This window comes from Schistocerca gregaria, chromosome 4 (assembly GCF_023897955.1).
Source record: "Schistocerca gregaria isolate iqSchGreg1 chromosome 4, iqSchGreg1.2, whole genome shotgun sequence".
Lineage (NCBI taxonomy): Eukaryota > Metazoa > Arthropoda > Insecta > Orthoptera > Acrididae > Schistocerca > Schistocerca gregaria.
The window spans coordinates 507848811-507876062 of NC_064923.1; the positions used below are offsets into that span (position 1 = coordinate 507848811).

Here is a 27252-nt window from a genome sequence, read left to right on the forward strand (position 1 = left end):
CCTATGCGCCGAGATGAATGAGCATTGCAAAATGTGTAACCCAGCTGGGTTCTGTGGAGCTTTCTCCAGGTGTCAGTAAGTCGCAGGCGATCGATGACCATCAAGAGGGCCACACAAGGTGAATGCTGTGGGAATTGGTCAGCGGATCCTAGTGTCGAGGTAAAATCTCCACTGAGCACAAGATCGTCTTGTGGCCCTGCGAGCAATATATGTCGGTCATGACGGCGGCTAGAGCCGAGTGGTGTGTAGATGTTAATGATGCTGGGAGGTATGCAACATCCTCTGCAGGGAGCCCATCGCTTTGGAGGATGGTGATACCACTACCAGTGTCGGAGGAGTGATTAACGTAGGTGGTGTACCTGCGGGCCACATTGAAGTCAGCGAAGAACACCTCATGTAGGACTTCAATATGTAAGTAGACTATTTAGGTTGTCCTATTGGTAACTCCACGTAGCGCTCTGTATGAAAATCACTGGCTGTGCCGTGTGCAGTCTGTGGCTGCTATTGTAGTGTTGGGCAGTTGGCTGTTAACAGCGCGTAGCGTTGCGCAGTTGGAGGTGAGCCGCCAGCAGTGGTGGATGTGAGGAGAGAAATGGCGGAGTTTTGAAATTTGTAAGACTGGATGTCATGAACTGCTATATATATACTGACTTTTGATGATATTAAGGTAAATACATTGTTTGTTCTCTATGAAAATCTTTCATTTGCTAACTATCCCTATCAGTAGTTAGTGCCTTCCGTAGTTTGAATCTTTTATTTAGCTGGCAGTAGTGGCGCTCGAGAAAGTTTGAGTCTCGTAACAAATAAATACCCCACTCATACGGTTATAGCTGGTGGGGACTTCAACCTACCCTCGGTATGTTGGCAAAAATACTTGTTCAAAACCGGTGGTAGGCAGAAAACGTCTTCCGAGATTGTCCTAAATGCTTTCTCCGAAAATTATTTCGAGCAGTTAGTCCACGAACCCACGCGAATTGTAAATGGTTGCGAAAACACACTTGACCTCTTAGCCACAAACAATCCAGAGCTGATAGAGAGCATCATGACTGATACAGGGATTAGTGATCACAAGGTCGTTGTAGCTAGGCTCAATACCGTTTCTTCCAAACCCATCAGAAACAAACGCAAAATAATTTTATTTAAAAAAGCGGATAAAGTGTCACTAGAAGCCTTCCTAAAAGACAATTTCCATTCCTTCCGAACTGACTATGCGAATGTAGGCGAGATGTGGCTCAAATTCAAAGATATAGTAGCAACAGCAATTGAGATATTAATACCTCATAAATTGGTAAGAGATGGAACGGATCCCCCGTGGTACACAAAAAAGGTCCGAACGCTGTTACAGAGGCAACGGAAAAAGCATGCGAAGTTCAGAAGAACGCGAAATCCTGAAGATGGGCTAAAATTTACAGACGCTTGAAATTTGGCACGTACTTCGATGCGAGATGCCTTTAATAGTTTCCACAACGAAACATTGTCTCGAAATTTGGTAGAAAATCCGAAGAAATTCTGGTCGTATGTAAAGTACACAAGCGGCAAGACGTAGTCAATACCTTCGCTGCGCAGTGCCGATGGTACTGTTACCGATGACTGTGCCGCTAAAGCGGAGTTATTGAACGCAGTTTTCCGAAATTCCTTCACCAGGGAAGACGAATGGAATATTCCAGAATTTGAAACACGAACATCTGCTAGCATGAGTTTCTTAGAAGTAGATACCTTAGGGGTTGCGAAGCAACTCAAATCGCTTGATACGGGCAAGTCTTCAGGTCCAGATTGTATACCGATTAGGTTCCTTTCAGATTACGCTGATACTATAGCTCCCTACTTAGCACTCATATACAACCGCTCGCTCACCGATAGCTCTGTACCTACAGATTGGAAAATTGCGCAGGTCGCACCAGTGTTCAAGAAGGGTAGTAGGAGTAATCCATTTAACTACAGACCTATATCATTGACGTCGGTTTGCAGTAGGGTTTTGGAGCATATACTGTATTCAAACATTATGAATCACCTCGAAGGGAACGATCTATTGACACGTAATCAGCATGGCTTCAGAAAACATCGCTCTTGTGCAACGCAGCTAGCTCTTTATTCGCACGAAGTAATGGCCGCTATCGACAGGGGATCTCAAGTTGATTCCGTATTTCTAGATTTCCGGAAAGCTTTTGACACCGTTCCTCACAAGCGACTTCTAATCAAGCTGCGGATCTATGGGGTATCGTCTCAGTTGTGCGACTGGATTCGTGATTTCCTGTCAGGAAGGTCGCAGTTCGTAGTAATAGACGGCAAATCATCGAGTAAAACTGAAGTGATATCAGGTGTTCCCCAGGGAAGCGTCCTGGGACCTTTGCTGTCCCTGATCTATATAAATGACCTGGGTGACAATCTGAGCAGTTCTCTTAGATTGTTCGCAGATGATGCTGTAATTTACCGTCTAGTAAGGTCATCCGGAGACCAGTATCAGTTACAAAGCGATTTAGAAAAGATTGCTGTATGGTGTGTCAGGTGGCAGTTGACGCTAAATAACGAAAAGTGCGAGATGATCCACATGAGTTCCAAAAGAAATCCGTTGGAATTCGATTACTCGATAAATAGTACAATTCTCAAGGCTGTCAATTCAACTAAGTACCTGGGTGTTAAAATTACGAACAACTTCAGTTGGAAGGACCACATAGATAATATTGTCGGGAAGGCGAGCCAAAGGTTGCGTTTCATTGGCAGGACACTTAGAAGATGCAACAAGTCCACTAAAGAGACAGCTTACACTACACTCGTTCGTCCTCTGTTAGAATATTGCTGCGCGGTGTGGGATCCTTACCAGGTGGGATTGAGGGAGGACATCGAAAGGGTGCAAAAAAGGGCAGCTCGTTTTGTATTATCACGTTATAGGGGAGAGAGTGTGGCAGATATGATACACGAGTTGGGATGGAAGTCATTACAGCATAGACGTTTTTCGTCGCGGCGAGACCTTTTTACGAAATTTCAGTCACCAACTTTCTCTTACGAATGCGAAAATCTTTTGTTGAGCCCAACCTACATAGGTAGGAATGATCATCAAAATAAAATAAGAGAAATCAGAGCTCGAACAGAAAGGTTTAGGTGTTCGTTTTTCCCGCTCGCTGTTCGGGAGTGGACTAGTAGAGAGATAGTATGATTGTGGTTCGATGAACCCTCTGCCAAGCACTTAAATGTGAATTGCAGAGTAGTCATGTAGATGTAGATTGCAGTAGTTTGAGTAACGAAAATTTTTGTGAGGTAAGTGATTTGTGAAACGTATAGGTTAATTTTAGTCAGGGCCATTCTTTTGTAGGGATTACTGAAAGTCAGACTGCGTTGCGATAAAAAAATATTGTGTGTCAGTTTAAGCACAGTCTTGTATAATTTTTCAAAGGGAACGTTTCAAATATCTGAGACTAGATGGTGCCTCGGAACATGGCCAGTTTGTGAGAGGCTCAGATGTCGGCAAGGTTCATTGTGGCGACACGATATTGCTTCGTATGGTCCCTTGCAGTTGATGCAGAATGCGTGATGGAAGCATCCTGCAGGTGCAGACCCACCAGATCTCCTACATTGGTCACGATTACAGCAGGGCGCCGGCTCAGTCACCTCTGTGGGATGCACATGCTCCGACAAGCTGGTGGTCTGATCCACTCCTTCTTCAACGTCATTGGCCCAGGATGCTGAAGCTGAAGACATATGACAGTCGTTTACGGTCAGAGTGGGGGAAGAAGGAATGGTGACAATAGCTGCAGGGGATCTATTGTTCTCATGTACTTCAATAGCTCCTCATTAGTTATATGATCTACCCATTTAATCTTCAGCATTCTTATGTAGCACCACATTTTGAAAGCTTCTATTCTCTTCTTGTCCAAACTACACTCCTGGAAATGGAAAAAAGAACACATTGACAGCGGTGTGTCAGACCCACCATACTTGCTCCGGACACTGCGAGAGGGCTGTACAAGCAATGATCACACGCACGGCACAGCGGACACACCAGGAATCGCGGTGTTGGCCGTCGAATGGCGCTAGCTGCGCAGCATTTGTGCACCGCCGCCGTCAGTGACAGCCAGTTTGCCGTGGCATACGGAGCTCCATCGCAGTCTTTAACACTGGTAGCATGCCGCGACAGCGTGGACGTGAACCGTATGTGCAGTGGACGGACTTTGAGCGAGGGCGTATAGTGGGCATGCGGGAGGCCGGGTGGACGTACCGCCGAATTGCTCAACACGTGGGGCGTGAGGTCTCCACAGTACATCGATGTTGTCGCCAGTGGTCGGCGGAAGGTGCACGTGCCCGTCGATCTGGGACCGGACCGCAGCGACGCACGGATGCACGCCAAGACCGTAGGATCCTACGCAGTGCCATAGGGGACCGCACCGCCACTTCCCAGCAAATTAGGGACACTGTTGCTCCTGGGGTATCGGCGAGGACCATTCGCAACCGTCTCCATGAAGCTGGGCTACGGTCCCGCACACCGTTAGGCCGTCTTCCGCTCACGCCCCAACATCGTGCAGCCCGCCTCCAGTGGTGTCGCGACAGGCGTGAATGGAGGGACGAATGGAGACGTGTCGTCTTCAGCGATGAGAGTCGCTTCTGCCTTGGTGCCAATGATGGTCGTATGCGTGTTTGGCGCCGTGCAGGTGAGCGCCACAATCAGGACTGCATACGACCGAGGCACACAGGTCCAACACCCGACGTCATGGTGTGGGGAGCGATCTCCTACACTGGCCGTACACCTCTGGTGATCGTCGAGGGGACACTGAATAGTGCACGGTACATCCAAACCGTCATCGAACCCATCGTTCTACCATTCCTAGACCGGCAAGGGAACTTGCTGTTCCAACAGGACAATGCACGTCCGCATGTATCCCGTGCCACCCAACGTGCTCTAGAAGGTGTAAATCAACTACCCTGGCCAGCAAGATCTCCGGATCTCTCCCCCATTGAGCATGTTTGGGACTGGATGAAGCGTCGTCTCACGCGGTCTGCACGTCCAGCACGAACGCTGGTCCAACTGAGGCGCCAGGTGGAAATGGCATGGCAAGCCGTTCCACAGGACTACATCCAGCATCTCTACGATCGTCTCCATGGGAGAATAGCAGCCTGCATTGCTGCGAAAGGTGGATATACACTGTACTAGTGGCGACATTGTGCATGCTCTGTTGCCTGTGTCTATGTGCCTGTGGTTCTGTCAGTGTGATCATGTGATGTATCTGACCCCAGGAATGTGTCAATAAAGTTTCCCCTTCCTGGGACAATGAATTCACGGTGTTCTTATTTCAATTTCCAGGAGTGTAGTTATCGCCCATGTTTCACTTCCATGGAAGGCTACGCTCCATACAATTACTTTTAGAAACGACTTCCTGACACTTAAATCTATACTCGATGTTAACAAATTTCTCTTCTTCAGAAACGCTTTCCTTGCCATTGCCAGTCTACATTTTATATCCTCTCTACTTCGACCATCATAATTTATTTTGCTCCCCAAATAGCAAAACTGCTTTACTACTTTAAGTGTCTCATTTTCTAATGTAATTCCCTCAGCATCACCCGACTTAATTCGACTACATTCCATTATCCTAGTTTTGCTTTTGTTGATGTTCATCTTATATCCTCCTTTCAAGACACTGTCCATTCCGTTCAACTGCTCTTCCAAGTCCTTTGCTGTCTCTGACAGAATTACGATGACATCGGCGAACCTCAAAGTTTTTATTTGTCCTCCATGGATTTTAATACCTACTCCTAACTTTTCTTTTGTTTCCTTTATTGCTTACTCAATATACAGATTGAATAACATCGAGGATAGGCTACAACCCTGTCTCACTCCCGTCCCAACTACTGCTTCCTTTTTATGTCCCACAACTCTTATAATTGCCATCTGGTTTCTGTACAAATTGTAAATACCCTTTCGCTCCCTGTATTTTACCTCTGCCAGCTTCAGAATTTGAAAGAGAATATTCCAGTCAACATTGTCAAAAGCTTTCTCTAAGTCTTCAAATGCTAGAAACGTAGGTTTGCCTTTCCTTAATCTAGCTTCTAAGATAAGTCGTAGGGTCAGTAATGCCTCACGTGTTCCATTATTTCTACGGAATCCAAACTGATCTTCCCCGAGGTCGGCCTCTACCAGTTTTTCCATTCGTCTGTAAAGAATTCGCGTTAGTATTTTGCATCCGTGACTTATTGAACTGATAGTTCGGTAATTTTCACATCAGTCAACTCCTGCTTTCTTTGGGAGTGCAATTATTATAGTCTTCTTGAAGTCTGAGGATATTTCGCCTGTCTCATACATCTTGCTCACCAGATGGTAGAGTTTTACATCTACATCTACATTTATACTCCGCAAGCCACCCAACGGTGTGTGGCGGAGGGCACTTTACATGCCACTGTCATTACCTCCCTTTCCGGTTCCAGTCGCGTATGGTTCGCGGGAAGAACGACTGTCTGAAAGCCGCCGTGCGCGCTCTAATCTATCTAATTTTACACTCGTGATCTCCTCGGGAGGTATAAGTAGGGGGAATCAATATATTCGATACCTCATCCAGAAACGCACCCTCTCGAAACCTGGCGAGCAAGCTACACCGCGATGCAGAGCGCCTCTCTTGCAGAGTCTGCCACTTGAGTTTGTTAAACATCTCCGTAACGCTATCATGGTTTCCAAAGAACCCTGTGACGAAACGCGCCGCTCTTCTTGGGATCTTCTCTATCTCCTCCGTCAACCCGATCTGGTACGGATCCCACACTGATGAGCAATACTCAAGTATAGGTCGAACGAGTGTTTTGTAAGCGACCTCCTTTGTTGATGGAGTACCTTTTCTAAGGACTCTCCCAATGAATCTCAACCTGGTACCCGCCTTACCAACAAATAATTTTATATGTTCATTCCACTTCAAATCGTTCCGCGCGCATACTCCCAGATATTTTACAGAAGTAACTCCTACCAGTGTTTGTTCCGCTATCATATAATCATACAATAAAGGATCCTTCTTTCTATGCATTCGTACTACATTTCATTTGTCTATGTTAAGGGTCAGTTGCCACTCCTTGCACCAAGTGCCTATCCGCTGCAGATCTTCCTGCATTTCGCTACAATTTTCTAATGCTGCAACTTCTCTGTATACTACAGCATCACCCGCGAAAAGCCGCATGGAACTTCCGACACTATCTACTAGATTTTGTCAGGACTGGCTCTCGCAAGGCCGTCAGTAGTTTTAATGGAATGTTGTCTACACCCGGGGCGTTGTTTCGACTCAGATCTTTAAGTGCTGTATCAAACTATTCATGCAGTATCATATCTCTCATTTCATCTTCATCTACATTCTCTTCCATTTCCATAATATTGTCCTCAAGTACATCGTCCTTTTATAAACCCTCTATATACTCCTTCCACCTTTCTGCTTTCCCTTCTTTGCTTAGAACTAGTTTCCCATCTGAGCTCTTGATATTCATACAAGTGGTTCTCTTTTCTCCAAAGGTCTCTTTAATTTTCCTGTTGGCAGTATCTATCTTACCCCTAGTGAGATAAGCCTCTACATTTGTCCTCTAGCCATGCCTGCTAAGCCATTTTGCACTTTCTGTTGATCTCATTTTTGAGACGTTTGTATTCCTTTTTGCCTGCTTCATTTACTGCATTTTTATATTTTCTCCTTTCATCAATTAAATTCAATATTTATCCTGTTACCCAAGGATTTCTACTAGCCCTTCTCTTTTTACCTACTAGATCCTCTGCGGCCTTCACTACTTCATCTCTCAAAGCTACCCATTCTTATTCTACTGTATATCTTTCCCCCATCCCTGTCAATTGTTCCCTTATGCTCTCGCTGAAACCCTGTACAACCTCTCGTTCTTTCAGTTTATCCAGGTCCCATCTCCTTGAATTCCCATCTTTTTGCAGTTTCTTCAGTTTTAATCTACTGCTCATACAGTCCACATCTACCTCTGGACATGTCTTACAATTTAAAACCTGATTCCTAAATCTCTCTCTTACCATTATATAATCTATCTGAAACCTGTCAGTATCCATTAGGGTTTTTAAATTTTAGTGTGGCGGCGTATCGTTGGACAACTTCAGCGCATAGCACCTCCGTCTATGCCTTGATGTATACAATACTTTTTGGAAAGTTGTGGTATGTTCCTAAGGGACAAAACTGTTAAGCTCACCAGTCCCTAGGCTTACACGCTGCTTAATCTAACTGAAACTAACTTACGCTGAGGACAACACACACATCCATACCCGAGTCAGCGCTCAAACCTCCGAGGGGGGTAGCCGCGCGAACCGTGGCAAGGCGCCCTAGACCGCATGGGTACACCGCACGGCAGCACTTTCTGTGATGGAAAAATATATTCCGATCACATCCAGGGGTTCAAACGCAGATCCTCTCGTATGAAGTTGTCAACTTCAAAATGTCTTGGTCGCAGATGCTCGGCTTGAAACGCTACTTTGCTCGCCGCACGGCGGTAAGAATGCGCCAGGCGGTACGGCAGTAGTGGACTCTACAAACAATAGTACCGTGGCGCGGAGGTAAACAACGCCCAGAGCAGAGCGGGTGGCCTGTGCTCTGGGCAGTTCCGCAGTCTACCATGGCCGACTGATTTCGAAATCGGGACTTGTAGCATGACAAATTTTACGCTCTATCAGCTCACTCACCTGAGAGTTTCTCATTCAGAACTTAGAGATATGGTTTGTCTATATTCTGTAGTTCTGCTACTTTTAATTACCGTTTACACATGTTCTACTGAACGTCGGCATAGAGGACAAACTAAATCGGTGTTTTGGTTGATAACGTATCGACACACAACGTTTGGTAGCAATCTGAATGCTTGACATTTGGAGGTTTGGGTGTGACTCGAACGTGAGCAAGCTTTTGGTGCTCGCATGATGGGTGCTTCAATAACAAAGGTAACAAACATGCTTGGCCCTTCAAACAACGCCATATCGAATATTTGTACCACATACTGTGAAAGTGGAAAACTACCATTTGGTAGATCAGAACGGGGATGACAGTGGTTACTGCGTGATCGTGACAGAAGGTCATTGGACAGGATTGTGACAAAAAAGTAAAAGGATGACAGTTGCAAAAGTCACTGCAGAACTGAATGTCGTACTCGCAAACGCTGTAAGTACGAAAACAACGTGGTGGGTGCTGTATAAGCAGTAAATCGTAGTGTGTTGTTGTTGTTGTTGTCTTCAGTCCTGAGACTGGTTTGATGCAGCTCTCCATGCTACTCTATCCTGTGCAAGCTGCTTCATCTCCCAGTACCTACTGCAACCTACATCCTTCTGAATCTGCTTAGTGTACTCATCTCTCGGTCTCCCTCTACGATTTTTACCCTCCACGCTGCCCTCCAATGCTAAATTTGTGATCCCTTGATGCCTCAAAACATGTCCTACCAACCGATCCCTTCTTCTAGTCAAGTTGTGCCACAAACTTCTCTTCTCCCCAATCCTATTCAATACCTCCTCATTAGTTACGTGCTCTATCCACCTTATCTTCAGTATTCTTCTGTAGCACCACATTTCGAAAGCTTCTATTCTCTTCTTGTCCGAACTAGTTATCGTCCATGTTTCACTTCCATACATAGCTACACTCCAAACAAATACTTTCAGAAACGACTTCCTGATACATAAATCTATATTCGATGTTAACAAATTTCTCTTTTTCAGAAACGCTTTCCTTGCCATTGCCAGTCTACATTTTATATCCTCTCTACTTCGACCATCATCAGTTATTTTACTTCCTAAATAGCAAAACTCCTTTACTACTTTAATTGTCTCATTTCCTAATCTAATTCCCTCAGCATCACCCGATTTAATTTGACTACTAAATCGTAGTGCGGGATGTAATTCCAAAGCTACTTATCAGTGACATAAATGCTCGTAACACGAAAGCATGGTGCCAAAGCCGTAAAACTTGGACCCTTGAACAGTGTCAGAAAGTCATTTGGTCGGACGAATGTTGTATCATGCTGTTTCCAAGTTCGGCCCGAAGTGTGAAACATGACAAGTGGGGAGGGGAGGGGTGGTCGGTAATCATTTGGGCACCCGTGTGTTCCATAGTCGCTTTAGTCCCGAGGGTTGTGTGGTCATTTTAGTTGATCAGGTCGATCCCATGTTTGTTCCCAAATGGCGATGCTGTGTTCCAAGACGACAGCTCGCGTCGCCCACGCAGCCCTGGTTTTGTGAGCACGAAAATGTAGTGTTGCGGCCCACTGTTGTTGAGCCAATGCGGTCTACTTTGGAGAGAAAGATGTGTGAGTGCTATCCACCTCCATCACAGTTAACTGGACTTCTCACTATATGGTAGGAAGAATGATATATGACTCCCTTAAAAATCATGCGGGCCCTTTTTTATTTATCAATTTTGAGACGATCGGAAGCTCTTTTGAACGCCAACGGGTGTCCCACAACATAGTAGGCATAGTGGCATGTAGATGTTTTGGTGTTTCCGCATTTTTGTTCAACACCTGTACAACGATGCCTGCTTGTAGTGGCCAATTCTGGGAAGTTTATATCCAGTGAATTAGAATGAATATCATGTCTAACTACATGGTAGTTTCTCCTATGACATCATATCATATAGCAAAATGGTTCAAATGGTTCTGAGCACTATGGGACTCAACATCTGAGGTCATAAGTCCCCTAGAACTTAGAACTACTTAAACCTAACTAACCTAAGGACATCAAACACATCCATGCCCGAGGCAGGATTCGAACCTGCGACCGTAGAGGTTGCGCGGTTCCAGACTGAAGCGCCTAGAATCACTCGGCCACACCGGCTGGCTATCATATAGCAGCCAATCTGAAATTTAATACTGACGGTTTTCGCATTGGTTTCCTCCTCCACCATCCATTGTCTGGGACTTTGAAATTAATTCCGGGACGATATTCTGGAGAACATCACGTATGATGGCATGAATTTCTCTGGGAGTTGCAGGACGGAGATCCAGTAGTGATGAATGTGCATCTTTGAACACTCTGTCCTTTAGATAACTCCATAAGAAATAATCATATGGTTAAGATCGGGACGATAAGGGAGCATTCCAATTTGTTTCCAGTGAACACTAAGACAACCAGGGCGACGATCCAATCTCTGAACGTCACCTGAAGGAAACTGCACTGTTTCATAAACAGTGCAGCGGTTGCTCTGCAATATATCACAAAGCATCATGAGACACACGTAAATCTATTTATGTTGAGATACGTACAATTTCTGGTGCATGAAAAAGTTTTCAAAGGTAGCATTTAGTGGGACTACTGGTCATCACCATTAAATTGCAGTAATTCAGTGTTGTTTGTGGTACAAGGATTGCCCAAAAAGTAATGCAGCGCATTTTTTTCTTAGATGAAAACAATGCTACGGATGTGAAACGTTACGTATGTATTATCTGAAGTATCCTGGGTGGGCGCGCCAAGTTTCCGTCGTTTCCAAAAGATAACGTAGCTGCAGTACAGTTTCAAAATGGTCTGTAGGTGATGTACGTTACAAGCAACTTGCTGTCATTTAATTTCTCACTGCAGATAAAGAAACTGTGGGGAATATTCACAAACGCTTGTGAAAAGTCCATGGAGCATCTGCTGTCGACAGAAGTACAGTTGTTCGGTGGGCTTTGAGGGTGAGGTCGTCAGAAGGCGGTTCGGCGGAGCTCCATGATTTGCAGCGGTCGGGGAGCTCATCCACAGCTGTCACACCTGACATGTTGCAGCGATATGATGTCATTAGCGAGTACAGAAGCGTTACGACTCAGCAATTGGTGCTACCTCAGTCAATCATCAAAGGAAGTACGGATGCAAATAATCCGCACTCTCGGATTTTCAAAAGTGTGTGAAAGATGTGTCCCGCGTTGTCTAACGGTGGGTCACAAACCGCGCAGAAGAAACATTTGTCTTGATTTGTTGCAAAGTTTTGAAGCTGAGGGGGAGGCCTTCTTGTCCCGGATTGTGACAGTAAACAAACGTGGGTTCACCATTTTGAGCCCGAAACAAAACGACAGTCGATGGAATGGGGCCATTCCCACTCCCCACAGAAGAAAAAATTCAAAGCAACTGCTTCCGTCGGTAAGGTCATGATCCCCCTGTTCTGGAACTGTGAAGGTGAGACACTCATTAATGTGGTGCCAAGAAGCGGTAACATTAATACAGAAGCATATGTCAACACATTAACAAAACTCAAGACTCTTTACCGGCGACTAGGCCGCCACAGCAACCCAGGAGATGTTTTGCTGCAACGCGATAACGCTCGGCCCCACACAAGTCTGAGGACTGCTGGACACATCGCAAAACAGGGTTGGACAGTGTTACCCGATCCGCACTACAGCCATGACCTAGCCCACTTGGACTTCCACTCACTTGAGCCGTTAAAGGCTTCCATTCGTGGAAGACATTTTGAAACTGATGAGGAGGTGATTCACACAGTAAAACACTGGCTCCGCCGCCAGAGCAAGGATTGGTACCGACAGGGCATACACGCCCTTGTGTCGCGCTGGTGGAAGGCCATAGAACGGGATGGAGATTACTTGGAAAAATAGGGTGTGTAGATTAAACACCATTATTTCGTGTATGTGATTCTCATTATGACCAGTAAAGAATTGTGTGGTGTGCGTACTGTAAGACCTTCAGTACACACACCATCAGATTATTTGACTTGTCGCTCTAACGAAGTAGGCGAGTGTCAACAATATGTCTCGTGGTCTTATCGTGGCGGGTTCATCTTCAGCCGTTAGGTCAGACGATAGAAATGCCATATGCACGCTTAGAGTAGCGGATTGACGGTGACCAAAATTGACAATCTGAAGTTCCTTTGGTATTGGTACGTTAATCTTATTCTCACATATATCTCTGACTCTTGACAAAAGTGTCTATACGTTTATCTTCATGGCTATGTACCGGAATATGGTAATCTTATTGGGCGCAGACTGAAACTTGACTATAGACTGGTACAGACAAATGTAGAACTCGTACAGACTGGTACGGACTAATGCAGACTGGTACAGACTGGTGCAGACAAATGCAGACTGACTAATCGGAGGTCTGTACACTCGTTATAATACCTCGCGGGTTCATGTATCACCGTGCGAGTTTGATCCGCGGGGAGAAAAGGTTCTACGTTAGCAGCAATCTCATTGGCTGCGTTACATATTAATACGCGGATCGGCGGAAGCAGAATTTGGTCCGTCTCTATGTGCGCGCCAGATCGTAGTATGGAGACGGACGAGCGCTGCACCTGCGCTGGTGTGCTTAGCGGGGCGTGCTCTAGTGGGACAGTTGTACGTTGGCTACGCGGAACTATGTACACAATAAATTGTTGAAGAAAAAAAATGCGATACATAACTTTCTGGGCAACCCTTGCATTTTAGATGTAAAGGAGAATTAGATGCACGTTTGGTTGACTGCGCACAACATAAGCGCGGCAACAGAGCCATGCTTAGCATCAAGAATTATCTGAATTTTACCAAGTTGAGCAACAAACTGAAGCCGTCATTTGTAATTTATGCTGATACGGAGTGAGTGTTGGAATCAGGTGCTATTTGCAGTCTTAGCAGTGACTGGGTAATATTCCGATCTGGTACAACTTCATACACCGTCCAGCACAGTCCACTATATGCACTGTGGGCATGTTGACGGATATTTCGAGTTTAAATTGTACAGAGATAGCGATCGTATGAAGTGTTCACAAAACAGCTGTATGCAGTTGCTGAGAGTGTGAATGAGTTGTTACTGGAAACTAAAACGATGGAAATAAGTCCTGCAGGAAAATTAGTTTTTCGCTCTGCAGAGGTCTGTCTTATTTGCAGGGAACCGTTTGAGGACGGCGATGTTAAACACAGGAACATCGCCATTTCATCAGTGCTCGTTGAGGTTCAGCACATGCCAATAGTTGCAGTACATATACAGTCCCCATCGTATTCCACAACCTAAGCAGTTACGAGGGTCATTTCTTGATGCTAACATAAGTGAACAAAAGTTGGCCAGGAAGAAGTTCCGTTGAATCCAATTCACGTTTCTGTGCTACCACCTTAAATGGAAAAAAATAAATCGTTTACCAAAAGCACTGCAATATTTCTCTAAGAGTGGCACTGCAAAGTAAAGATGCAATTTATCAATTCAAAAGATTTTTTGATATGCTCACTCGTAAAGTGTGCAGCACACCGGAAATCAGATGAACTCAAGATAATGAGGGGATATTTCCCTGATTAGCAGGAAAGAGAATTTTTTCGCATGAGTATGCGAGCAATGAATTATTTTTAACGGACGACCACTTACCTTCACTGAAAAGTTTAAAAGCTGATTAATAGGCGAAACGATAAACGGTGGGTACCAGAGAGATTGCAAAGTATGGAATAAATTCAAGTGTAAAACATTTGGAGACTGTTTCGATTTATATTTGAAAATCTTTCTTCCACTTCTTGCTAATGTATTCGAAAACCTCTCTAGTCTTTGACTTAACGTGAATTTCGCCCTGTACATGAAATTACTTCATCCAGTTTGGTAGAATATGTTTTGTTGAAAATTACGGAAGCAGAATTTCACTTTATTAGTCATACTGATCGACCCTATTTGGTTGAAAGAGGCATTATAGGCGGTGTTTTCCATTGTTCTCGCAGACATGCTGTTGCCAATAACAAATGGTTCAAATGGCTCTCAGCACTATGGAATTTAACTGCTGAGGTCATCAGTCCCCTATAACTTAGAACTACTTAAACCTAACAAACCTAAGGACATCACACATATCCATGCCCGAGACAGGATTCGAACCTGCGACCGTAGGGGTCAAGAGGTTCCAGACTGTAGCGCCTAGAACCGCTCGGCCATCCCGGCCGGCTGCCAATAACAGCTTCGTAGCCAATGATCATGGCAAAATTGACGTATCTTACATATATTTATGTGAATAGCCTTTACAACTGGGCGGTGTTACAGTATCGTCCAGTATCTTATTTTGTATGGCCTTCACCAGAGAGTGTTGAAATTTTTTCTTTAGAAAATATAGTAGCATTTCAGAAATGGATCTCAGATACCCTGCCAGTATTAAAGACTTCCATTCAAGTTTGCCCTTATCTTCAGAAAAAAAAATGTCACTACCATTCGACTCTAAAAAAATCAAAAACATTGTTGTTGTTGTTGTTGTGGTCTTCAGTCCTGAGACTGGTTTGATGCAGCTCTCCATGCTACTCTCTCCTGTGCAAGCTTATTCATCTCCCAGTACCTACTGCAACCTACATCCTTCTGAATCTGCTTAGTGTAGCCATCTCTTGGTCTCCCTCTCCGATTTTTACCCTCCACGCTGCCCTCCAATACTAAATTGGTGATCCCTTGATGCCTCAGAACTTGTCCTACCAACCGATCCCTTCTTCTGGTCAAGTTGTGCCACAAACTTCTCTTCTCCCAAATCCTATTCAATACTTCCTCATTAGTTATGTGATCTACCCATCTAATCTTCAGCATTCTTCTGTAGCACCACATTTTGAAAGCTTCTATTCTATCCATTCCGTTCAACTGCTCTTCCAAGTCCTTTGCTGTCTCTGACAGAATTACGATGTCATCGGCGAACCTCAAAGTTTTTATTTCTTCTCCATGGATTTTAATACCTACTCCTAACTTTTCTTTTGTTTCCTTTATTGCTCGCTCAATATACAGATTGAATAACATCGGGGATAGGCTACAACCCTGTGCCACTCCCTTCCCAACCACTGCTTCCCTTTCATGCCCTCGAATCTTATAACTTCCATCTGCTTTCTGTACAAATTGCAAATAGCCTTTCGCTTTCTGTATTTTACCCCTGCCACCTTCAGATTTTGAAAGAGAGTATTCCAGTCAACATTGTCAAAAGCTTTCTCTAAGTCTACAAATGCTAGAAACGTGGGTTTGTCCTTCCTTAATCTAGCTTCTAAGATACGTCGTAGGGTCAGTAATGCCTCACGTGTTCCAACATTTCTACTGATCTTCCCCGAGGTCGGCTTCTAATAGTTTTTCCATTCGTCTGTTAAGAATTCGCGTTAGTATTTTGCAGCAAACATTAATTTCAGCCTTTTATTACAGAAAAATTATATTATTAATTAGATAAATCTAAAACAATTTCTGCAACGTAAGTTGTTTTTAAAAAATATTCATCGAATTTTACCATTTTGGCAAGCTCCCTTGATGAAATCATACATTGAGATTAATGCACAAAAGGTATGGGTTTGCAAGCAGCAGTTTTTTACAACTGATGACTAATAGTATTTTTGGAAAAACCATGCAGAAATCGGCGAATATTGTTGAACATATGACTAACATCCTGGCGGGAAGGGAGATATGGAGCAGCTGCATTAACTGCCAATCCAAATTTTAAGACAAAATTTAGTTGGCATTGAATAGGCTTACTGTGTCTTTTGCGAAATCCATCACAATAGGATTGGCTATTTTGGTTATTTCGAAAACCCTTCTTACCCACTTTCATTATACAATGCTGGCCATTAAAATTGCTACACTAAGAAGAAATTCAGATGACAAACGGGTATTCATTGACAAATATATTATACAGGAACTGGCACGAAATTATATTTTCACGTAGTTTGGGAGACTAGATCCTGAGAAATCAGTACCCAGAACAACCACCTCTGCCCGTAATAACGGCCTTCATACGCCTGGGCATTGAGTCAAACAGAGCTCGGATGGAGTGTACAGGTACAGATGCCCATGCAGCTTCAACACGATACCACAGTTCATCAAGAGTAGTGACTGGCGTATTGTGACGAGCCACTTACTCGGCCACCATTGACCAGACGTTTTCAGAGAATTCTGGAGAATGTGCTGGCCAGGGCAGCAGTCGAACACTTTATGTATCAAGAAAGGTCCGTACGGCAACTGCAACATGCGGTCGTGCATTATCCTGCTGAAATGTAGGGTTTGGCAGGTGTCGAATGAAGGGTAGAGCCACGGGTCGTACCACATACGAAATGTAACGTCCACTGTTCAAAGTGCCGTTAATGCGAACAAGAGGTGACCTAAACATGTAACCAATGGCACCCCATACCATCACGCCGGGTGATACCCCAGTATGGCGATGACGAATACACGCTTCCAATGTGCGTTCACCGCGATGTCGCCAAACACGGAAGCGACCATCATGATGTTGTAAACAGAACCTGGTTTCATCCGCAAAAATGACGATTTGCCATTCGTGCACCCAGGTTCGTCGTTGAGTACACCATCGCAGGCGCTCCTGCCTGTGATGCAGCGTCAAGGGTAACCGCAGCCATGGTCTCCGAGCTGATAGTCTATGCTGCTGCAAACGTCGTCGAACTGTTCGTTCAGATGGTTGTTGTCTTGCAAACGTCCCCATCTGTTGACTCAGGGATCGAGACGTGGCTGCACGATCCGTTACAGCCATACGGATAAGATGCCTGTCATCTCGACTGCTAGTGATACGAGGCCGTTGGGATCCAGCACGACGTTCCGTATTACCCTCCTGAACCCACAGATTCCATATTCTGCCAACAGTCATTTGATCTCGACCAGCGCGAGCAGCAATGTCGCGATACGATAAACCGCAATCGCGACAGGCTTCAATCCGACCTTTATCAAAGTCCTCCTTACAAGGGGCATCCTAACAACGTTTCACCAGGCAACGCCGGTCAACTGCTGTTTGTGTATGAGAAATCGGTTGTAAACTTTCCTCGTGTCAGGACGTTGTAGGTGTCACCACCGGCGTTAACCTGGTGTGAAAGGTCTGAAAAGCTAATCATTTGCATATGACTGCATCCTCTTCCTGTCGATTGAATTTCGCGTCTGTAGCACGTCATCTTCATGATGTAGCAATTTTAATGGCCGGTAGTGTAGTTACATATTAAAGAAGTTTCCAGCGAATCTTGTAAAATTGTGCCATACAAACACTGATACCGTAATTTATCACATTAAAACTCAAAATATTATCGAATATATCCATACAAAGTTTGCTACCTCATTTTTCCGTGTAAATAACAGATGTAATATTTCACTGGTCAACAAAATGAAAAATGTGGGGGGACAAAAGGTGTAAAATATTCTGTTAATTAGCGTTGAAGATAACAGGCAATGTGTGTTAGGTTCAGGAGGGAAAACAAATGTGCAACGTGTAATTCAGTCAAAGTACCATGTAGTGCCTACTGTTAAACATTGTAAACTAAATTACCTGCACAGAATGATAAATGTTATATACTTCCAGATAAAGTGAACATATTGATGATAATAATTTTGTTATAAATAACGTAAATCTAAATTGAGTATGTGTGAAGAATGTAAATTGTAGATTGTAACTACCACCTTCGTAGCTGAAGTGAATTCCAGTAGTCATACAAAAATACCCTTTCTGATCGATTAGATTACACTCACAACCGCCAGGAAAATACATTCTTATTATTTTGACATCGTCTGACTTCAAGTATGACATTCACTTTTCGATAAATCAGTCACTACGTAATTCATTTTACTTTCAAGAAACGTCCACGGCAATTGCTCAGTTAACAAAAATGTGAATTTTAACTGATCTTAGTGGGTGTGTGACAAATCTGAAAACATTGTACTATTTAAGCTGTGACTAAATCCATCGTAGCAAGACTTTATGTAATAGCCTATGCTGAATGATATGTACAAATGTGAACTGTAAACCAAGTGTGTATCCAGTTTTCTTTGGAAGGCAATTTGTATTATAAGAAAATTTATATCTCCAGTACTTTTGTTTGAGTTTTTTCTTCCTTTCCCTTTGGAGTCTATCGTTTGTACTTCATACAGCGTATAAAAGCGGAGAGAGAGAGAGAGAGAGAGAGAGAGAGAGAGAGAGAGAGAGAGAGAGAGAGGGTGAGTGAGAGAGAGAGAGAGAGAGAGAGAGAGAGAGAGAGAAAGACAGGGATGGAATATAGTCACAGCATTAATGGAGTTAAACATATGTTATCTCTTAGTATCTGGGGACGTAATGGAGTACAACACGCTGACATTACGAGGTATCTCTCTCTCTCACACACACACACTAGCCCCAATGTCTCACTCCTCCACTCTACCTTTCTTTCAACTGCCCAACCAGGAGCTGCACTTAAGTCCATAACATGTGTATCAGGTGTCGTGTGTGTGTGTGTGCGTGTGTGTGTGTGTGTGTGTGTGTGGCCGGTCGGTGTGGCCGTGCGGTTCTAGGCGCTTCAGTCTGGAACAGCGTGACCGCTACGGTCGCAGGTTCGAATCCTGCCTCAGGCATGGATGTGTGTGATGTCCTTAGGTTAGTTGGGTTTAAGTAGTTCTAAGTTCTAGGGGACTGATGACCACAGATGTTAAGTCCCATAGTGCTCAGAGCCATTTGAACCATTTTTGTATCTACAAATAATGTGTCATTGTGAAGCAGAATTGATGAGTTATGTAACAGAGATTTAAATAACTACTTATAGGTAAGTGGAATCCCTCAAATGTGAGAACATCTTTCATCATACTGTTTTTTTTTGCCCGTTTGAATTAAGAACAGTGGTAAACTATTTTCTTACAATTGTTTGTGGAGTTGTGTTATTTCTGGTGATGTAGGATCCCTTTTCATCATGATATCCGGGAATTTCTTCTTGAGAGTGTAGTAGGCGTCCAACGTCTTCTTGGTCTTCTCAATGCTGCACTTGCAGCTAACATACAAGCGCTCCAGACGGCCGTCAGCTGATGGAAGAAGCAAGGTATGAGGGCTGAAGGGAAAAATACATCAGTCTGTTATTATTCAGAAATACATGAAATTTAAAATGGCAGTTGACGTACTGCATCTGTTGTGATTAAAAGCAAACTACTGTGGTCACATTACAATCCTTCCAAGACGCTACAAACACACGCACCTATGAGCTACGAAGACAAGATGGAAAGATCTTGTCTTGCCACAGAGCGACTGCATAATTAAAATAATAAAGATAACACTTCCTTTTAGATATACGAGGGCGTGCTAAAAACTAATGCCTCGGAAGTTTTTATTTTAAAACTTCCCAACAAGACACCAGTTTGCTGATACCGTCACTGTAGAATGTTTATTGCGGGGCCACAACCACACCCCTGCTTTCACCGTTTCATCACTATCAAAGTGATGTCTTGGAAACAGATGAAAATCGGAAGGGGCCAAGTCGGACTGTAAGGAAGATGATCGATAACAGTGAACCAAAGGTATCAGATTGTTGCAGACGTTGAGCGCTCGTGTGTGGTCTGGCATTGTTGTGCTGAAGGAGAAGTTGCTACTAGTGTGGGCGAATGCATGCTTTCAGAAAGTCGACTACAGCATGCTGTTGCCCACACACCGATATAGTTACGTTACACACCGCCATGTTGCACTCTACATTTCGGAGTTAATAACGTTGGTTTTATTTAAAAAGATTTAAGGGTCTACACATAAAAAATTCAGAGGCATTACTTTTCAGCATGTCCTCATAGTTAGCTGTTCCTTTTATCACATGTTGCGCAGAATGTTTCAAGAGTGCAGTGTCCAAAAATGTCTGCAAAATATAACTTCGATATCTCTTAAGTGGACTTGAAACGTTTTCCATCCGTCGTTTACACAATTTGGATGCAAAAGGTATGGAATATGTCATTTTGTTGGCTGCGTACACATTGTTTGTGTGTATGGTTGTATGCTACTCAGTTACAGATCACAAGATAGCGGAGTGCTTTAAACTTAATGAAAATACCAGTATAAATCTCTGACACTGCTCGTGATATTTCTGCAAAAGTAAAAATATAGTAACTATTTTTTCTTATAAATTATATTTCTTACTGGTTTTTAGCGTCGTGTTTACAGATCCGTGTAAATACAGTTTCACTTCACTTCAAGGAGTAGAGTTGTAGTCCTTTCCGTCTTCACAAAAGCTACCTTTCCTTGGTCTTCATGTGTCTCTTTTTTCCCTACAGGTCTACAGTCCACTGTGTCGTACTATTCTTTCCTGCCCCATTCTTTCAATACGCTGCTTTCGTTTTGTGATATCGTTTTCTCATCTTTCATTATATTTAATTCTTTTCTTATTTCAGAATTCTTTATCTGATCTCTCAGAGAACATTTTAAAAATTTCATTTGCACTGGCTTTGGCCTTTCTTAGTTATTGTCCAAGTCTCACTTTCTTATGTGAGGACAGGAGTTGCCATTACTTTGTAGGAATTTGTCCTTTAGCTAAATTTCCACGTATTGTGCCACATGTCATTTGACAAGTATTTAACTTATTGCAGAAGTCGTTTATTTAATATAGATATTGTTTGTTTTACCTTGAGACAACTAAATATCTCGAAAACGCCGCATCGTACAAAAAAAAAAAGACTGTGTGAAAACTCATTATTAGTAAAGGGAACATCCGTTCGTGCTACAACTGGCCCTTCCTAACCATACCTCCAGGTTGGCGTGTTCAGCTTCGTATTTTCAGATGGGAACCAACCTCCCCTCCTTTTATTGATTATCCATATTCTACGTCAAACGTTACGTACAGCTTACTCAAATCATTGCTTTCCATTCGTGGTAGATGGCACTGTAAACGACAAAAGTAAAGTGAGCCTGTTTTTCCTATCAACAAAATATACATTTGATTCTACATTTCATATACGACGTGAATGTAAACAGTTGTGTTCTAACGGTTGATACTGATTTTTAGACGTTACTTGAGTGTTGCAAATGTGATGGTGCTGTACAAATAATACGGCTAGACATTGAATTTCTGGCAAATAGGCTCCTTGTGTGGTAACGTGGCTGTGCTCTAGGGTCAGCGTCTTTGACTACTAATCAAAACGTCCTGGGTTCTTATCACGCCACAGATTAAATCTGGAATAAAAATCATCAGCAATGGCGGACAAAGACTTCCGGAAAAGGAGTCACTCTCCTCCTACCAATAGCCATGTTAAAGAAGGCGGAGGAGCGGACAAAGGTTCAGAGCACTCTCTTGCCCTTAGGGTGGGGAGCTCCTTCCAAAACGCGGTAGATTCAGCTATGAGTACAGTCTTTACTTATGACAGCGAACCGAGTGTTCTGTACGGACAAGTTACTCTGTAACTACAATATATGATCTGAAGATGGGCAGCTAGCCCGAAACCGGTAACTGAAAATAAAGAATAGCGATCGAAGACTGAAACGCCATATTTTATTTAGCGGGAGTTGGATTAATTACGAATAGATAGGTAGGCCAAAGATAGTGATAGAGTTAGAATCGATAGCAAACCAACACCGACAAAGGCAGTTCAGGTATACATGCCGACACCGCAAGCTGAAGATGAAGAGATAGAGAAAGTATATGAGGAAAGTGGAAGACTAATACTGTACATAAAGGGAGATGAAAATCTAATAGTCATTGGCTTGGGACAAGGATTGAGAGAGCGGAAAGAGTAATTGGGTTCTGTAATAAATGTCAATTAGTAATAGCGAATACTCTATTCAAGAACCACAAGAGGAGCCGTTATACTTGGGAAAGACCGAGTGATACGGGAAGATTTCAACTAGATTACATCATGGGCAGACAAAGATTCCGAAATCAGATACTACGTTATAAGACGTACCTAGAAGCATATATAGACTCAGATCACAATACAGTAGTGACGAAGTGTAGGCTGCAGTACAAGAGATTAGTAAAGAAGAATCAATACGCAAAGCATTGGAATGCGGACATACTAAGCGATGACGAGACACGCTTGATGTTCTCTGAGGTTATAGCAACAGCAATAAGTAATAGCTCAGTTGAAGAGGAATGGACATTTCTAAAGAGGGCCATCACAGAAGTTGGAAAGAAAAACATAGGTACAAAAAAGGTAACTGCGAAGGAACCATGGATAACAGAAGAAATACTTCCGTTGATCGATGAAGGGAGGAAACAGAAAAAAATGTTCCGGGAAACTCAGGAATACAGAATTACTTGTCGCTGAGGAATGAAATAAATAGGAAGTGCGGGGAAGCTAAGACGAAATGGCTGCATGAAAAAATGAAGAAATCGAAAAAGAAATGATTGTCGAAAGGACTGACTCAGCATATAGGAAAGTCAAAACAACCTTCGATAACATTAAAAGCAAGGATGGTATCATAAAGAGTGCAATGGGCAGAGGAGAGGGCGGATAGGTGGAAAGAGTACACTGAATGCCTCTTGATGGGGGGAAGATTTGTCTCCTGTGATAGAAGAAGAAACAGAAGTCGATTTAGAAGAGATAGGGGATCGAGTATTAGAATCAGAATTTAAGAGAGCTTCGGAGGACTTACAATCAAATAAGGCAGAAGGGGTAGATAACATTCCATCAGAATTTCTAAAATCATTGGGGGAAGTGGCAACGAACCGACTCTTCACGTTGGTGTGTAGAATGTGTGAGTCTGACTTTCGAAAAAATATTATCCACACAGTACCCAAGATTGCAAGAGCTGGCATGTGAGCGAATTATCGCACAATCATCTTAACAGCTCATGAATTCAAGTTGCTAACAAGGATAATATACAGAAGAATGGAAAAGAAAATTGAGGATGTGCTAAATCACGATTAGTTTGGCTTTAGAAAAAGTAAATGCACCCGAGAGGCAATTATGCCGTTGCGGTTGATAATGGAAGGAAGACTAAAGAAATATCAAGACACATTCATAGGATCTGTCGACCTGGAAAAAGCGTTAGACAACGCAGAATGGTGCAAGAGGTTCGAAATTATGAGAAAAATAGGGGTAGGATATAAGGAGAGATTGGTAATAAGCAATATGTACCAGAGTTAAGAGGGAATAATAGGTGTGGACGATAAAGAAGTAAGAGCTCGGATTAAAAAGGGTGTAAGGAATGTAGTCTTTCGACCCTACTGTTCAAAAAAATGGTTGAAATGGCTCTGTGCACTATGAGACTTAACATCTATGGTCATCAGTCCCCTAGAACTTAGAACTACTTAAACCTAACTAACCTAAGGACATCACACAACACCCAGTCATCACGAGGCACCCCTACTGTCAGTCTAAAAGAAAGGTCCAAGAGTGGAATTAAAATTAAAAGTGAAAGGATATCAATGATACGATTCGCTGATGACATTGCATTCCTGAGTGAAAGTGAAGAAGAATTATACGATTCGCTGAATGGAAAATTTGGAAATTTGTGATAGGTTCCTATGGAAACAAGCTCCTGAAGTTGTCGGTCTCAAGGCTTACACACTACTTAATCTAACTTAAACTAGCTTACGCTAAGGACAACAAACACACCCACGCCCGAGGGAGGACTCGAACCTCCAACGGCGGTGGAGCCGCGCGAGTCATGGCAAGGCGCCCAGACGGCGCGGCTATTCCGAGCGGCCGCTGAATGGAATGAACAGTAATGAGTACAGAATATGGACTGAGAGTAAATCGAAGAAAGACAAAAGTAGTGAGAAGCACCGGAAATGAGAACAACGAGAAACTTGACATCAGGACTGATGGTTACAAAGTAGATGAAGTTGAGCAATTCTGTTACCTAGGCAGCAAAATAACCAATGACAGACGGAGCTAAGAGGACATTAAAAGGAGATTAGCACTGGCAAAAAGGGCATTGCTGGCAAATAGAAGTCTACTAGTGTCAAACATAGACCTTAATTTGAGGAAGAAATTTCTAAGAATCTGCGTCTGGAGTACAGCATTGTATGGTAGTGAAACATGGACTGTGGGAAAACCGGAACAGAATAGAAGCATTTGAGATGTGGTGCTACAGACGAATGTCGAAAATTACGTTGACTGATAAGGTAAGGGATGAGGAGGCTCTGCGCAGAATCGAAGAGGAAAGGAATATGTGGAAAACACTGACAAGGAGAAGGGAAACGATGATAGGACGTCTGTTCAGACGCGAGGGGAATGACTTCCATGTTACTAAAGGGAGCTGTAGAGAGCAAAAACTGTGTAGGAAAACAGAGGTTGGAATACATCCAGCAAATAATTGAGGACGCAGATTGCAAGTGCTACTCTGTGATGAAGAGGTTGACACAGGAAAGAAATTCGTGGTGGGCCGCATCAAACGAGTCAGAAGACTAATGACATAGAAAAAAGGTATAAAAACTGAAAACGAAATGCAGAGGCTCAGTCTAGATATAGTGGGGGTCAGTGAAGTGAAATGGAAAGGAGACAAGGATTTCTGGTGAGTCGAGCAGAGGATAACCTCGAAAACAGCGGAGAGTACTATAATAGGAGTAGAATTCGTCATTAATAGAAAGGCAGGTGAAAACGTGAGTTACTTAGAACTGTTCAGTGATAGGATTATTCTCATCCGAAAACCAACAACAACAACAACAGTGTTCATGTATACATGTCCATATCTAAAGCGAAAGATGAAGAAACAGAGAAAGTATATGAGGATGTTGAACTGGTGGTACAGCACGTAAGAGGGAAAATAAAATCTAATCGTTATGGTGCAATGGAATGCTGTTATAGGGGAAGGAGCAGAAGAAACTTTACAAGAGAATGTGAGCTTGACACTAGGATTGAGAGACGAGGAAGAATAATTGAGTTCTACAATATATTTCAGCTAGTAATAGACAATATTCTGTTCAAAAAGCATAGAGGAGGAGGTATACTCGGACAAATGTGGGAGGTACGGGAAGATTTCAGTCAGATTACATCATGGTCAGGCAGGGATTCCGAAATGACACGTTGGGTTGTGAGGCATACCTAGGAGCAGATACACTCAGACCACAACATGGTAGTGATTAAGAGTAGGCTGAAGTTTAAGAGACTTGTCAGGAAACATCAGTACACAAAGAAGTGAGATACAGAAGTACTAAGGTATGAAGAGATTCGCTTGAAGTTCTCTGAGGCTATATATACTGAGGTAATGAATAGCTCAATAGGCAGTTCAGCTAAAGAGGAAGGGACATCTCTAAAAAGGGCAGTCACTGGAAGTAGGAAAGCAGATACACTCAGATCACAACGTGGTAGTGATTAAGAGTAGGCTGAAGTTTAAGAGACTTGTCAGGAAACATCAGTACACAAAGAAGTGAGGAACAGAAGTACTAAGGTATGAAGAGATTCGCTTGAAGTTCTCTGAGGCTATATATCATGAGGTAATGAATAGCTCAATAGGCAGTTCAGCTAAAGAGGAAGGGACATCTCTAAAAAGGGCAATCACTGGAAGTAGGAAAGAAAAACATAGGTACAAGGAAGGTAGCTGCGAAGAAACTATGAGTAACAGAAGAAATACTTCTGTTGATCGACGAAATGAGGAAGTACAAAGATGTTCAGGAAAATTCAGGAATACAGAAATAATTATCACTTAACAAAATAGGTAAAAAATGCGGGAAAGCTAAGACGAAATGGCTCCATGAAAAATGTGAAGAAACCGAGAAAGAAATGATTGTCAGAAGAACTGACTCAGTATGTAGAAATGTCGAAACAGCCTTAGGTGAAATTAAAAGCAAGGAAGGTAACATTAAGAATGCAGTGGGAATTCACTGTTAAATGCAGAGGGCAGCGTAGATGGGTGGGAAGAGAATATACTGAAGGCCTCTATGAATGGGAGGGCTTGTCTGGTGACGTAATAGAAGAAGAAACAAGAGTCGATATAGAAGAGATAGGGGATCCTGTATTAGAATCAGAATTTAAAAGAACTCTAGAAAAATCAAACAAGGCAGAATGGGTAGACAATATTCCATTAGAATTTCTAAAATCATTTGAGAGAGTGGCAACAAAACAAATATTCACATTGGTGTGTAGAATGTATGAAACTGGCGATATAATATTAGACTTTCGCAGAAATATCATCCACACAGTTCCAAAAATGGCGAGAAATGGCAAGTGTGAGAATTATCGCACAATCTGCTTAACGGCTCATGCATCCAGGTTGGTGACAAGAATACGATTCAGAAGAATGGAAAAGAAGACTGAGTATCAGTTCCGTTTTAGGAAAGAGAGGCACTTCTGATGTTACGGTTGGTGACGGAAGCAAGACTAAAGAAAAAATCAAGACACGGTCACAGGAATCGTCGCCATGGAAAATCGTTCGAGAATGTAAAATGCTGCTAGATGTTCAAATTTCTGAGAAAAAAACAGGTAAGCTATAACGAAAGACGGGTATACACAATGTGTGAAAGAGTTAAGAGGGAAAAATAAGATCAGAAGACCAAGAGCGAAGTACTCGTATTAAAAAAGTGTAAGACGAGCATGTAGCCTTTCGCGCCTGCTATTCGACCTATACTTCGAGGAAGCAATGACAGAGATATAAGAAAAATTCAAGAATGAGATTAAAATTCAAAGTGAAAGGGTATCGAAGAAACTTTTTGCTAAGACACTGCTATCCTCAGTGAAAGTGAAGAAGAGTTATTGGATCTGATGAATGGGATGAAAAG

At 43.0% G+C, this 27252-nt stretch overlaps 1 protein-coding gene across 1 annotated transcript in view; it reads right to left on the minus strand.

Moving 5' to 3' along the window:
- Positions 1–27252, minus strand: part of LOC126267305 (retinol-binding protein pinta-like) — a 107049-nt gene that overhangs the window by 44265 nt on the left and 35532 nt on the right. The window contains exon 3 of the mRNA XM_049972391.1: positions 19483–19642. Within this exon, the coding sequence (XP_049828348.1) occupies positions 19483–19642 (160 nt within the window). The remainder of the gene's footprint in view (positions 1–19482; positions 19643–27252) is intronic.